Source organism: Nuphar pumila, chromosome 3 (assembly GCF_984573655.1).
Source record: "Nuphar pumila chromosome 3, dmNupPumi1.hap1.1, whole genome shotgun sequence".
Lineage (NCBI taxonomy): Eukaryota > Viridiplantae > Streptophyta > Magnoliopsida > Nymphaeales > Nymphaeaceae > Nuphar > Nuphar pumila.
Genome location: NC_143251.1, coordinates 140,682,842 through 140,698,371, shown reverse-complemented (window position 1 = coordinate 140,698,371; position 15,530 = coordinate 140,682,842). Strand labels below are relative to the sequence as shown.

Genomic DNA, 15,530 nt, shown 5'->3' with positions numbered 1-15,530 from the left:
CTTTCGGGTATATTATGTATATATAGTGTTCAGGTTTGGGTTGGTTTTGCAGTTTGGGTGCATATTATAATGAACAAGTACGGTCATGTATACAAACAGGTCGGACAAATGGATCGTACACTTTCATACCCAAGAGGCAATCTATCATTTAAACTGGTTTAGGTTTTGGATCCGGCATGACCCATGGGTCTACCATGATCGGGTAGGGTGTCGGGTCAGGTTTAATCCGTTTATACCTTCAGGTTAGGTTAGACAGTCACCCACGCGGTTTTTGACACGAAAAAGGCATTTTTGTCATTTATGAAAAGTCATGCGGGGCTTCTTAGAAAAGTCATGCAAAACAGGAGGGTGATTTAGTAATTTAGCGAGGTCACATTCTTATTAACGAGTCCCAAACACTCAACCTCCCCTCGCCCTCCGCTTTGGCTTGGCCTCATAAATCTTCTTCTTCCTCTCTCTCTCTCGGTGAGTTCATCTATTTATTCGTTTATTTTTTTTTCCTCCTTTACTTATTAAATAGAAATACTGTAATTTAAGATCAAATATCATAAAAATCACAGCTCAATTTTCTTTGGTTTTTTTTCTTCATTTGACATATTGAATTTTGGTATTCTTGTCCTGAATAGATGTTAGAATGATCGAGATTTCAGACCAAATATCACAAAATCACCTTCAAATTTTCGTGTTTTTTATTCGAAATATTGAATTTTCGTATTCTTATCGAGGATAGATCTATACCCACAAATTCTTCCCCCCTTATTTTTCTTGTTTTAGAATTGATTGGTAATTTTCTCTCGTTTTTTCTTTTGGTGATGAATCGCAGTAGCGCAGATGGCAAGTTTCGACAAGGTTTCTTCTTCGTCGGAGGTGAGGATGTTTCTTTCTTAACGCCCCCAATTTTTTTTTTTTTTTTTTGCTTTTTTCCTGAATACCACCCATATAATTTTGTCGAATTCACCAATATATGGTTCGCCATTAATCATTTATCTAAATTTCCGTCTGCCAGACTCTAAGCAGTAAGCACCCTTGGATTTTGAATATAAAAAAAAAAGCACCCTTGGATTTTTCTGAATTTTGGTTAAGCCTTAGTCCATTCTCGCCTCCATCTTCACACGGGTTTTGATTTTAACTTTCATCCTCCCCTCCATCTAGGGATGGCAGTGGACCCGGGCGGGGGACAAGGTCTCCACCTCCGCTCCGTTTCAAAATTTGAACCTTCATCCCCGCCTCCAACCCCATTTCATGTCCTCCATCTCCGGTCCAAACTGAGATGAGGCGGGGGCGGGGCTCAGTTTCCCCTCGGTCTATAGTTATTCCTTAAAGGATTGGGAATGGGGCGGGGCGGGGATTGAGATGGGGGCGGGGGAAAGCATAAGTCCATCCCCGCACGGGAATAAATTTTAACCTTCATCCCCGCCTCCATCCCCGTTTCATGCCCTTCATCCCCAGTCCAAACGGGGCGAGGCGGGGCAGAGCCCGGTTGTCTCCCGATCCACTGCCATCCCCGTTTCATGTCCTCAATCCCCGGTCGAAACAGGGTGAGGCAGGGCAGGACCCCATTTTTCCCGGATCCACTGCCATCCTTAGTATCATTCTCCTTTAATGGTTTTTTCCTGGGAACCAACGGTCGTTGATGTGATTTCAGTCCAATCACAGACGTCTATCAAATTAGGTTTGAATTTGTGAGGCCTTGAGGCTTAAAATCACCATATTCGGTTTGTATTCACTTGGAGAACAATAGTATTTGGGAACCCATGGGGCGGGCTGGAATTCCGCCCGACCCGATGTCCTCTGTTTGGGAATTCAGCGGAAACAGTGTACACAAAACACTCATCTATGCGGATATGGATCATAGTTTGGTTCCGTACTTTCAGTTGGGTTCGGGAACTTCGGATTTGGTTGGAGACTGGAAATCCAAAATCTTAAGTCTAAGTCTGCATAATAGTGGAAATCAGAGAAGGGTAAATGCTGAGATCCGACCCAAATCTAACCCAATTTGGGCTTTTATTTCGCAATTTATTGCACTTCCTGGGTCCGCAATCCACATAAGTGACCTAGTTATTGTCAATTGTGGGAGGCCAACCCGGACCTGTTTCCAAGTTTGGATCCGGGTCAAGCTTCCAAGACCCAGAAAAGCTGCTTGACTAATTCTATCTATATTTGTGTGGACGCACAGGGAACCACGTTAACAAATAAATATGGTGCAATTGTTCCAAAGAAGAAGCCCCTCATCTCAAAGGTGACCTTTCCAACTCAGTTGCATGAATTTTGTGGTTTCTGTTCAGTCATAAAGATCGATCTCTTGGCACCGTTCATCTGAGAGATGTGTGGTACCAAACAGTGGACCACATTCTATTAGGTGGGCCCAACAATGACGATGGATTTGGTGTTCCCGTTCAATTCCCCATTCAGGGATCCTGGGATGGATATTGGATCCAATACCAGATGGGATTTTCACCAGACCTGATATGAGCGGAAACCCGAGAATACACTGACCCGAGTCGATATGACTTGGACATGATAAGTGTCGGGTTGGGTTGCATCAGGTCAGTCAGGGTAGGGACCTGAACTCTAATGGATATCGGGTCAGGTCAGATCGGGCAATGCGGATAAGGTAGCAACTTGGCAATCCCGGGGCAAAACCAAATACAGAACTATCCAAACCAAACTAGCCTACTTTACCAAAAATTAGGCATGGTGGCTCCTAAGTCTGGCCCATACATGGTGTGTGCTGGGTCTGACCTACTTTTTGGTGCTAGATTTGGCTCGGGCTGGATTGTGGCACTCGCTTTTCTGGATGTTTGATTTAAAAAATTGAAATGAGTATAAAGTTTGGCCATGTCTTACTATGACCTTATTAAACTTTTTTTTTCTTTTTTATTTCTGCAATTGGCAGGATCATGAGAGGGCCTTTTTTGACTCCGCAGACTGGGCTTTATGCAAGGTTGGTCTCTTATACAAATTTCATGAAAAATTACTATATGTATATAAGAAATCCCCACAAAGAGAATGATCATCACATCATCTGAATCATTGGTTAAAATCTGAATAAAGACTTTAACTTTAAAAATCAAATACTTACAAATGGAACCACATCAATGATGGTTTCAAGTTAATTATCATACATATTTTTAAGCATTGAATATTTTTTAAAATTGTAGACTGTTGATTTTTGAATCTTATAAAAACCTAATCAATCATGTAGATCATATCAGTATGGTCAGGTTTTAGAAAAAAAATAGAAACAATCCTTTCAAAGCCCGTAAAAATGTGTCAATATGTGTGTATGACCCCGGTAAGTGCAACCCTTTTTTGATAGAGTGCATCAAGTCAGATGCAGCTCTGACGCCATCAGTCATTCATCCATGTGATGAACGGCAGCCAGAACACCACTGTTTCTTTTTGTTTTTATTAGCCTTCTAGATGACATTCATCTAAAACATGAATGGCTCACCTATCCATCTTTGGCGTTTTGGCTGCTGTTCATTACATGGATTAACGGCAGCCAAGGCAGGCAGACTATCAGTGCTGCGTCTGACGTGATGCGCTCTTTTTATGATAATATGAGCATAGACAATGGAATTCATGAACTTGGACGTGTTTTTGATGATGAAAATTTAATATTTCTATTTAAAGAATGACCCATAGTAGATAATGGGAACAGTTCCTGGACAGGATCCTGAACATGGTCACGTCTGCTATATATGTGGCCTGACGTCAAATCACCACTTTCCGAAAGATACTAAAATCTTCATCTGACAAATGGATATATATGCTTTATCACCTTCAATGAACTTATCACAAACAGTTTACCCAAGGGATCACTTTAACTTTAACAGATGATACCAACAAATGCTGAAATCCTGATGATGTATGCTAAGAAGATAAGTGGGTGCAGTGGGGGAGTCAGGAATCTAAGCTAGGGTAGGCACAAATGCGCATAGCGGTTGAAAGCAATGTTGTCAGTATCGGTGAGAATAGCCGCTTATTCGTATCTTATTGGAGGAATATGGACCCCATACTAATGGGCTGTTTTTTAATAAATATAAAAAAATAATTAAAAGTAAATTTTTAATATCATTTTAATGATTTTAACACATCATATTTTGATTGATTAAATTAATTTTTACCTGATTCAAAACGATTCACTTGAGAATTGGTATAGGCCGATTCACATGAATCGTTGGCCAAAAGAATTGATAGCGGCAAAGGATTTTGGAGAGAGAGAGAGAGAGAGAGGTTGAGGGGTTAAAAGATTATGATTGCACAAATATTTGTGCAACAAGCACCTGATATTGAAAACAGTAGTCAGTTGTGGGCCATCATGACGTGATGGAGGGCAATCAAGTGCTTAATACACAAATTTTGTGCCATTTGATTGCACCCAATATGGACTTGAGTGTGTGTGTGTTGGGGGGGGGGGGGGGGGGGGGTGTTGTGTGCGGTGGGGGAGCACCTAACCCGGGCCCCTCATACAACTTATGGGTCAGGGTGGGCACTCCCCATGCTGACCCCATTACCCTACTGGTGGATTTTTTGGGTCATGGTGGGGCACTTCCCAATGTGGCTCCACCATTGCTTGGGTATAAGGACAGGCTATGTGGGTTCCACTTGCAAGTTCAATTGGTTTTTTTCAAAAGTAGGATAGAAAGGCATGAAAGCTTTTATTTTTAATCAGTAAAAAGTAGTTGTTTATATTTTAATATTTAAAAAAATATTTTTTATTGAAATATTATCACAAAATAATAAAAATTACTAAAAAAAACTTAAAAAATAAACAAAAATACGTGTCCGAAGCAGCGTGTCTGCTCATGATAATAGGGAGAGAGGAAAATGGTGTACCCTGTGACATACCTGTAAGAGGGATATCCCAATTCACAATTGGTGCGGTCATTTATATATTGTGTCTAATGAAGAACTACAAAGTGATTTGTGTTCTTTTAAGCGTATCCATGTGACAATCTTTTTGATAACTAAGTTTCCCTTCAAAGCGGGTAATTTTCGAGTAGGGTACCGGACACCCAAGCCTTTACTAAGCCCACCAGTGAAAGACACCCACACACACTCAGTCATGAGAGGATGCGGTCAGCACCTTCTTTCCACCTGCTAGATCCCATCATTTGAAATAGGATGGGTTCAATCCTAGCCATTCAGCAAAATCATTTAGCCTGATGACTAAGATTGAATGGATGATGAAACCCATCCTATTTTAAATGATGAAATCCATGCTCGACCTGCTACCACTAGAAGGATGCAGACCCTGTTATCCATGTAACATTAGGGATGACAGTGGACTGGAGAGAAACGGGTCCCACCTTGCCTCGTCCCGTTTGGACCGGGGATGAAAGACATCAAAAATAGATGAAGGTTAAAATCAAAACCGGCTGCCACGTCCCAGTCCTCGATCCCTACCTTGCCCCGTTCTTGATCCTTCTTTAGAGATGGTAGTGGATCGAAGGAAAATGCCCCCCCCCACCCTGCCTCGCCTCGTTTGGACTGGGGATGAAGGACATGAAACGGGGATAGAGTCGAGGATGGAAGTTAAAATCAAAACCCATGGGAGAATGGAGGCGGGGATGGAGGGTTGGATTTTGAAACGGGGCGAGAGTTGAGACTTTATCCCCCATCCCTGCCCCGGTCCACTGCCATCCCTATGTGACATAGTCAATAAGGAATTTAATGATTTAGTCTCAATTGTGCTTTACTTTTTATGTTTTCACCGTTAATCTCATTTTTTTTTCTTTGCCTTGCCTTCCCCCCCATCATGTTCATTCAAAAAGCAAGGAGCAGCGCACAAATCAAAAATTGCAATGGAGTCTTTGAGGCCAAAATTGCAGGTATGAGAGAGAGAGAGAGAGTTTGGTGTATGTAGACAATTTAGGATCTCTATTCCCTTTTGGATTTTTCAAAATAGAAAGTTGATCATGACCAAATGGCTCAGCTGAGTCAATAATCTGAACTTGGTCAAAGCTCCGAAATACAGTCAGGAAATAGCGTGGTTGACTCAGTCGTGGCCCTGAGAAAGAAGTGCCCTGTGAGGGTCTTTTCAGCAGTTGGTTGTTCCTTGCCTAAACGTCTTTGAAGTCGGCCGGCTCATTCAAAATCTTGATTTTGATTGGCATGGAGTTGCTCACAACCGGAGTCGTTTTGCTGTTCTAATCCAAGTTGATTTGGACTGGACAGCCCAAGTCTTGGACGTCTCTGAAAATACTTAGACTTGTACTCACCTACTCCCTTGAAAGTAGGTTCAGTTTTTTGGGATAATCTCAAGCATGCATTTTCATTTTCTTGGGTATTGAAGTTTCTCAAAAATTTCAACCTTCCATTTAATTTGATATATCTTTGCTTTTAATTTGCAGAGGACGCCACATCAACAGCTGCCCCCTCGGCGACCAACATGTACTTCAGGGAACACTCCGGTCAGTTAGCACCACCTTGCCCATGGCGCATGCTCTCTCTCTCTCTCTCTCACACACACACACACATGCATGCACGTGCACACACGCACAGACCAGTGTGACAAATATCGCGAGATTTACAAAAATCTCGCGATAATATCACGAGAAATTGCCTGAAAGTTTAAAATGGCAATTTCTCGTGAGATTTTCAAAATATCGTGAGATTTTCAAAATATCGTGAGATTTATGAAAAAAACATAAATACCATGATTTAAACACGATATTTACATTTTAAACGGCTATTTATCGCAAAAAAAAAATCATGTATTTTTATTTTAAAATAAATTTTATTAATATTTTCTTATAAAAAATAAATTTTATATTTATTAATTTATTTTTTTATTGCCGAGATTTTGCGAAAAAGATGCGAGATTTATGATTTTTTTTCAATTTCTCTCATGTTTTTGAAAAACAAGAAATTGCCGATAAAAACATTTGTCACTATGGCACAGACCCCTTAGTTTAGCATGGTACAGTGTAGATTACTACATCGATCACACACATACAAACACACGCACGCACACTTACACAGTATTTATAGAGTGTCTCTTAAGAATGTAAATAACTTGGGTCAGATTTAGGGATGTCAATGGGTCGGGTGTAACCCAAAACCCGACCTGAATCCAATTCTTCGGGTTCGGTAGCCAAATTCGGATCCAATTAATAGTTGGATTCGGGTTTGGTATTGTGTTTTGCATTCAAAGTTCAAACCTGAACCCAAATCCAACTCAAACCTGACCCAATTATGTGTAAGTATCAGGTTTTAAGCTAGTTGGATTGGGATTTGGTTTTATCTAATTCCATCCAACTCTGAACCCGATTAAGTCGGACTCGGTAATGCCTTAGATCCGACCCGTTTACATCCCTAGTCAAATATGGTCATTGTTGAATCCGATCTTATGAGATCTAGCCTAATAAGATTCAGATTCGTATTCAGGGTCGCACGGAATAAATAGAGGTAATTGAATCCGAGTCCACTAACTTAATAGGTTATGTTTTACATGTAATCAGGCCCAATAATCCATCGGATTCGGATTTGGATTCAGCTTCTAATTATTGATCAGATTATGATTTTCTATGCCGAGTTCAACTAATCGAATTAGGATTCAGTTGGATATCAGATATGAATCCTATATGTTGACATCCCTAGTGACTGTTCTAGTTTTACATTTAGGGCATGTTTGCTTGGCCCCTGGCAAGATTCTCGTGAGAATCATTCTCTTGTGAGAACAACTCTCATAAGAATCAGGATCATGAGCTCGGCCACGTGATTCCAACTCTCACAAAATGAGGGAGAATGTCATTCTCATAAGCCCATTTTTCTCATGTTTGATATGACGTGAGAAAATGGGGCATGTGAGAATATTTTCTCACAAATGTGGGAGTGATTCTCATAAGGGGCCAAGCAAATGCGCCCATAAATTGATATATGAAGGAACAAAAGTAATAATTTTGACACCTTGTGCACGTCTGATGCAAATAGAGGAAAAACACGATTTACAAGGAAATTTAACCAGCTACGAAATTATCTGGGAAAAGTAGGGAATTGCAGGAAATCTAACTGAAAGTAGGAAATATTTGAAATAACTTAAAATAACAAATTCTGAATTCCAAGTCAAGTCTCTCCTCAATTTTAAAACATCCACACACACACACACACACACACACACACACACACACATATATATATATATATATATATATATATATATATATATATAGCCTAACTATGATCTAATTGGGATCTGGATTTGCTGATAGGTCCAATGCTCAGACCCAACAAACCATGATAGGTTCCAAATCTGGTTAGGGAGGTGAAAGGCTGAATCTCTGCCTCCTTTGCCCCTTCATCGACCCGGATCTACGCACAAGTGGATCACCATGGCTATGCTCTGAATCCATGTTGGTACCCGATATAGATTCTGCACCATAGGATTCAGACCCTGGCCGGTAGCATTAGGATCAAAGGCCTCACGGGCCGCTCTTCATCAACATCACATTGATAGCAAAAAGAATCCAATCCTTTGACTGTCAATCCTAGCCATCGGCGATGGCTAGGATCAGTCCACATCTAGGTGAAAATGTGGACAATCCAAGACATTGACTTGACCGCTAGGATTTAATGTAGGATGAAACCCATCTTATGTCAAATGATGTGATCCATGCTCGATTGATAGTGGATGGCAGGCAAGCCTATATTTCTTGGTTTTAATAGGACTTTTTTGAAGTTATTTTTAACTGACATCATTAGAACTCAAATATAACTTGGAAATTTAATCCTTTTTTTTTAAACAGTTTCCCATAAAATGCCATGCTAAGATGTCTTGTTTTTATTTTTTTTGGCAGAGCGAGTAGACTTGATGCATATAGATATTCAACAGAAGGGTTGTTCAAGTAGATGGTAGTATTGTTGTCTAACTGAAACCGTATGGGTCTATGGGCTGATTTCATGCAAGGCCTTTATACTGTCTTATTACCTTTGGCAAGACTATATTGTCTCTCTATGTAAAATTAATTTAGAAAAAAAAGAAAAGAAAGAAAATTTGCCTATATATAACAATGAGCAATGATATGGAAAGCATGACCTGATGTTGTTTGAGAAATATGACGATGTTATTGTAGTGGGCCCATGAGCACATATCCTGTTTGGATCAACTCCAAACCAAACTTAAAATGCTTATACGAATCCAACCCAAATCTGGCAGTAATCCGATTGAACAGATCCTAATGCACATTCAGGTTTTACTTAAAGGATCCATATCCACAAATAACATGTCAGACTTGAATACGGATATCAGACCATATCCAATTCATTTGTAGCCCTAATCTGTTATTTAGAGATTGGATCTTGTACTGGGTGGCGTTTACAATCACAAAACCACCTCAGTACAAGTGGGTGCAATTGCTAATCTCACACAACGTTTTACAGGACCCGCTCTCGTTATATACAATGTGATCATAACTGCTCTCAACACCAATGTCCATCACATTAAAGAAAACCTGGTTAAGTATTAAGTTCAGTTTAACTCTTTGTTTTTAACCAACAAAAACTGCTTTTAACAACAAACAACAGCTTCAATTTCTAGCTATGTCATAAGGATACTCTAACTTACCCCTCTAGCTGAAAACAAATGAGAACGTATTAAAAGAGCAACTTACTACACATGATTTACGTGGTTCGGTGTTTATGAACACCTACGTTCATGGGTCAACAACTCTAAGCAATATGAGGACTTGAGTAGGTTCTATTATTGAGACCTTTTATATAGTTTTTACAAGTAGATAACATATCCGAACCCTCTTTCTTTCTCACATTATCGTGAACTCCACTCATCCTACTTGGACTCTCTTTACATTTTACGTGAACTCCTCTTTAAAGTTGGTTAGTATCGATAGCCTTCAGTTGCTTTAGCCTCTTAGCCACCTCATCGTGATCCTCTTTATCTTTAATTATCACACATTTGGTTATGAGACTCCTGATCCTCTTTATCTTTATTGCACATTTGGTTATGAGACTCCACCATTTGCTTAGCCACCTCCTTATCACGTATATGATGGTCCACCTCATCGTGATCCTTATCACGTATACGGTTACCCTGCATGTGATTATCATTTCCCCTCAAACTCGAGCTGGGGTGAATCCACAATCAAAGTTTGCTACGAAGTCGATAAAAAATAATCCAAGGGAGAGCCTTGGTTAAAATATCTGCTACCTGCTGTGATGAAGGTACAAACTTAGTGATAAGACTGCCACGATCTACCTTTTTCTCGAACAAAATGAAAATCAATATCAACATGCTTCATGCAAAAGTGAAAGGTCAGTTTAATGGTAACGTGAATAGTTGAAAGATTTTCATAAAATAGAATAGGCAGTTTAGATAAATATATCCCAATATCCCAAAGAATAAACAATAACCATGTAAGTTCTATTGTAGTCGACATGATTGCCTTGTATTCAGCTTCAGTGTTAGAACGAGCTACTGTGTGTTGTTTCTTAGCACTCTAGGATATGTAATTGGAAACAAGAAAAGTGCAAAAGCCTGTGGTGGATCTTCTGGTAAGAGGGCAACCTGCCCAATCCGCATCAGAGAAAGCATATAATTGAATTGGAGTATTAGCCAATAACCGGGTTCCATACTCAATAGTGCCATGAATATCACAAAATTCTTTTCACCATTTGAAAGTAAAACTCAGTGGAATTTTGCATGAATTGACTAACATAATTTACGCTGTATGAGATGTCTGGTCCAGTGAATGTCAAATATTATAACCCTCCAACCAGACTTCTCTACAAAGTGCAGTCATTGAATAATCTTTTACTTTCTTTTGTAGGACGAAGATTAGACACCATTAGGGTGGAGACAGGCTTGGTGCCAAGTATCTGATCATGATCCAATAAGGCATAAGCATACATTTTCTGATTTAGGAATAGGCCTTGAGAGAAGTGATGAACCTCGATTTTTAGAAAATAGTGAAGATGACACATATCTTTTATGAAAAACTCATGGCTGATTTTAGCAACAAACTCATTTAGCATAGTGAGATTGTTTTCTATGAGAATAATATCATCAACATAAAGTAGAAGAAGCATTGTCCTATGATGACTCTGATAAATAAACAAGGATGAATTAGCAATATTGGAATAAAACCCCATAGAGAACAAGAATGTACCAAACCTATCATACCAGGCTCATGGAGCTTGTTTAAAATCATATAGCGCTCTATTTAATTTACACTCAAAATCAGGTTTATCTTTATCACGATACCCTAGAGGTTGATCAATATAAACATCTTGAGTAAAAAACCCATGTAAAAATGCATTCTTGACGTCTAACGGTCTAACATCCTAGTTATATGCGAAAGCAATTGTCAAAACAATTCTAATAGATGGAGGCTTTATGACAGAAGAGAAAGTCTCAGCAAAATCAACTTCGGGTATTTGACTGAACTTAGCCACTAGACGAGCTTTAAGGCATTCTACACTTCCATCACTTTTAATTTTTATTTTAAATACCCATCTTTTTCGATCACATTCATATTAGGTGTGTGGAGAACTAAAACCCACATGTCATTTTGTTATAAAGCAAGCAACTATCTTTTCATAGCTTGATGCGAGTCTGGATTTTTCAAAGCCTCATTAACAGGTTTTGATTCTAGTGGAACAGTTAGAGCCCAAAAATATTTAGAATTTGGTTTGACTATTTTCTCTTTTGACCGTGTGACCATAGGATGAATGTTCTGAACATCTGTCCCAATAACATTAGAATTTGTAGTTTGAATAGCACCTTCTTCTGGTTGAATGTCAGGCTCAAGGAAAATTGGATTTTTATGAATGTCATAATTATCAAGATTTTGAGAATCATTTTGACACTCGGTGGGAAAGCTAGATGTGTTATCTTGGAGAGCACTAGTTAGATGGTTATCATTAATGCCCCTTTTCTCTATAGAAGTATCATCCTGATAACAATGGTTGGAATCAATAAAGCTTACTAGTTCTTCATTGTCAGATATAGATGCAAACAGTCTGTCGAGAGTTCTATATGGAAAAACATGCTCATCAAACACATGTCTAGATATAAAAACACGACCATTAGGAGGTTAGAGACATCTATATCCCTTATGAAACTCACTGTATCCCAAAAATACACATGGTAGAGACCGTTGTTCAAACTATTCTTGTTAAAGTCTCTAATGTATGAAAAGCATTTGCAGTCAAACGATCTAAGGCATGAAAAATCTGATTGTTTTCTTGTTAACAACTCAAATGGTGACTTCATATGAAGATTTGGAGATGGAAGTCTATTAATCAACCATATAGCCGTGGAAAAAGCTTCCACCCAAAAACATGTTGGAATATTACTATGAAAAATCATAGTTAATCCCAGTTTAATAATAGAGCGGTGTTTACGCTTTGTCATTCCATTTTGTTCTGGTGTTTTTTAGTAGGATTTAATATGTTTAATGCCTTTTTCTTTCAAATATTTTTCCAGTACACGGCTATGGAACTCTCCTCGTTTATCAGTTTGAAAAACTTTAATTTTTTTCTCAAACTAAGTAATCACCAAATTACGAAATTCAATAACATTTTCTATGAGTTTTGATTTGGCTTTCAACAGATAGAATCATGTGAATTTAGAGTATTCATCAACAAATATAGCATAAAACTTAAATTTTTGAAAAGAAGATATGGGTGACGGTCTCCACAAATCACAATGAACCTTGTCAAACAACTGAGAACAATGTTCATCAACTTGAAGAATTGGTAACCTGCACATTTTGCACATTTGGCAAATCGGGCAAACAGATAAGAACTTATTTTATGCAGTTACCTCAATAAAATTATTTTAACTAGAAAATCAACCAACTGCATATTAGGATGGCCGAGTCTCGCATGCCAGACATCCTTGCTGACAGATTAAAACCGTGTAGAATAGAAGACTTGTTTGTTTTCTGGCGAAACTTCACACAAGCCACCGATTCTATTACCCATCACCACCACTTTATTGTTGGCTTAGTCCTTCACCCAAAAAACCGTTAGATAAGAACTCAAACAAATAAGGCATATCAGAGGTTAACTCGCTAACATAAATCAGATTCTTCTTAATTTCAGAAATAACAAGAACATTTTCAAGAATTAATTCTTTACTTCCAACTTTTAGGTTTGTCGTTCCCGTGTGAGTAATAGAAAGTTTAGATTCGTCACCAATCATAATTTTTTCTGAACCATATTACTTATTAAGATTGTCAAGTTTACCTGTATCTGAAGTAACATGGGCAATAGCTCCTGTATTTGAAAACCATGCATTGTTTTGACTATCAGTGAGTTTTAATGCTGTAAGCGCTTGATGAACATCTTCAGCCTGAAATGCCTGATTGAATCGATACCAACAATTGATAGCACTGTGATTCGGCTTGAAACAAATTTAACAAATTATGTTATTTTTCTTATTTTTTGCTTGAACTTGATTTTCTGTTTGACCATTGAAATGCTTCTTTTGGGTGAAATTGTTTTCATGATTTATGGTTTGACCTGCTTGAGTAAACTCATGACCTTTTGAAGAAAACTATTATTTTTTGTTGGAGTATCAATATTTTTTATTTTCAGTTCTTTGATTAAAAAATGTTGAGTGATTATTCACTCCTTTATATATATCACATTTGGTTTAATGGCTTTGCAACAACCCAACGACTTGTTCATAAGACGGGGTTGGTGGTTTGAGCATGGTTGTAACAAATGATTCATAACCACCTCCAAAACCATTCAATAACCAAAATACCTTGGTGTCATCATCAATAGGCTTGCCTAAGCTCATCAAGTATATTTTTGAAGCTATTGATATAATCGACTATAGGTATTTCATTCTTTCGATAGAGTTATAACTTTTGAACAAACAAAAGCTCTCATTCTTTAGATACATGGGCGAAGGAGGTTATCAAAGCATTCCATACCTCTTGAGAGGTTTGGAGGCCACCAACAATTTCAAGAATTTCTTCTGCAAGAATACCAATAATCCATCATTGCAACAAATAGTCTGATTTCCTCCATGCCATGTATTCAGAATTTATAGCAGCACTAGTAGGAGTCTACGTGTATTGAGGCAACGTGGGGTATTCCCTATCAAGAAAGCCTACCATGTCTTGGCTTTCAACAAGACCAAAAAACCGAGTTTTGCCATAATAGAAAGTTGTTATGGTTAAGTTTGATTGTCATAAAATTAGTGACATTCAAGTTAAATGGGTATGGGTATTTCACCGATGAAGTTGACTCAATTGAAATGGCAACCATGATAATGAGAAAAGAAATATGAAAGAAAAATTCCTTTACTGGGCAACAAGCTATGATACCATGAAAACAAATGAGAATGTATAAAAAGAACAACTTACTACACACGATTTAGGTGGTTCGGTGTTTATGAACACCTACGTCCACGGGTCAACAACTCTACTCAATATGATGACTTGAGTTGGTTCCATTATTGAGAGACTTTATATAGTTTTCACAAGTAGATAACATATCTGGACTCTCTCTTTCTCATATTATCGTGAACTCCACTCATCCTACTTGGACTCTCTTTACATTTTACGTGAATTCCTCTTGAGAGTTGGTTAGTATTGATAGCCTTCATTTGCCTTAGCCGCTTAGCCACGTCATCATGATCGTGTGATCCTCTTTATCTTTATCGCACATTTGGTTATGAGACTCCTAATCCTCTTTATCTTTATCACACATTTGGTTATGAGACTCCACCATTTGCTTAGCCACCTCCTTATCACGTATACGGTCGTTCACCTCATTGTGATCCTTATCACGTATACGGTTAGTAGCATGTCTCCTTGTATGATATTCTTAATGAAAAATCACACAGAAGCAATGAGCTCAGTGTTCTTTTAATGGTGTCCTTGTGACATAGGTGCCTAGAATTTGGATTCATACTTCATAGGCCCACATTAGCCAACTCTGTTATCTCTCTTGTGTGAGGCACATGGCCATATTAATGGACCAAGTTGAAGAGAGAAGCAACATGCTTCATCCAAAAGGGGAGGCACGAGGTTCATATTTATGGGAACTACACTACTCATTTGTTTTTTAAAATTACTTCCTTCTCGTATCCCTTTCATTTTCTACTTGATTCCTATCATTTTTGCCTTGTTTTCTCTTTGCTCTCCCCTTGTTTTTAGTGTTTTTCATGTTAATATTTGTTTTTTCGCTTGTCCCTTGTTTCCTTCGCATTTAATCTTTTGCTTCTCAGATGCTTTCATAGTTGCTTTCAAAACAAATCCTACTTCAGGCTTCATACTACTTTTTAACACTCGCCTCCTCACTTATGCTTCACTCATCGTTTCTCTTATCTATTTCACTTCGTCGTAACTATGGTATAACTTGATTTGAGATCTTTACAGTCCAGGCCCGATTGGTATTACTTCTTAGAGGAAAAATATATAGAGTTCATATAAAAATAATGGCTAATTTTTTTTCTTTAATAAACTCAAATTCCTAAACAAGGTTTATCATTCATAACATAAGAGAAATAAACATTACAACAATGTTTAATGACAAAGAATTAAACTAAC

At 38.2% G+C, this 15,530-nt stretch overlaps 1 protein-coding gene across 1 annotated transcript; it reads left to right on the top strand.

The window, feature by feature from the left end:
* The first annotated feature begins 436 nt into the window (after window positions 1-436).
* Window positions 437-9,015, top strand: LOC149844113 (uncharacterized). Its single transcript, XM_090002065.1, has 7 exons — window positions 437-465; window positions 824-867; window positions 2,177-2,239; window positions 2,897-2,944; window positions 5,781-5,837; window positions 6,360-6,419; window positions 8,805-9,015. Exons 2-7 carry the CDS (start codon window positions 832-834, stop codon window positions 8,811-8,813), a joined length of 273 nt encoding a protein of 90 aa, XP_089858191.1. The 5' UTR covers window positions 437-465; window positions 824-831; the 3' UTR covers window positions 8,814-9,015.
* Window positions 9,016-15,530: the final 6,515 nt, after the last annotated feature.

Bases quoted from the DNA above. Each gene is read 5' to 3' on its own strand.
- LOC149844113 (XM_090002065.1), top strand. From the start codon at position 832: ATGGCAAGTTTCGACAAGGTTTCTTCTTCGTCGGAG. The intron at 2,240-2,896 runs GTGACCTTTCCA...TGCAATTGGCAG, and splicing joins AGAAGCCCCTCATCTCAAAG to GATCATGAGAGGGCCTTTTT. The intron at 5,838-6,359 runs GTATGAGAGAGA...TTTAATTTGCAG, and splicing joins CTTTGAGGCCAAAATTGCAG to AGGACGCCACATCAACAGCT.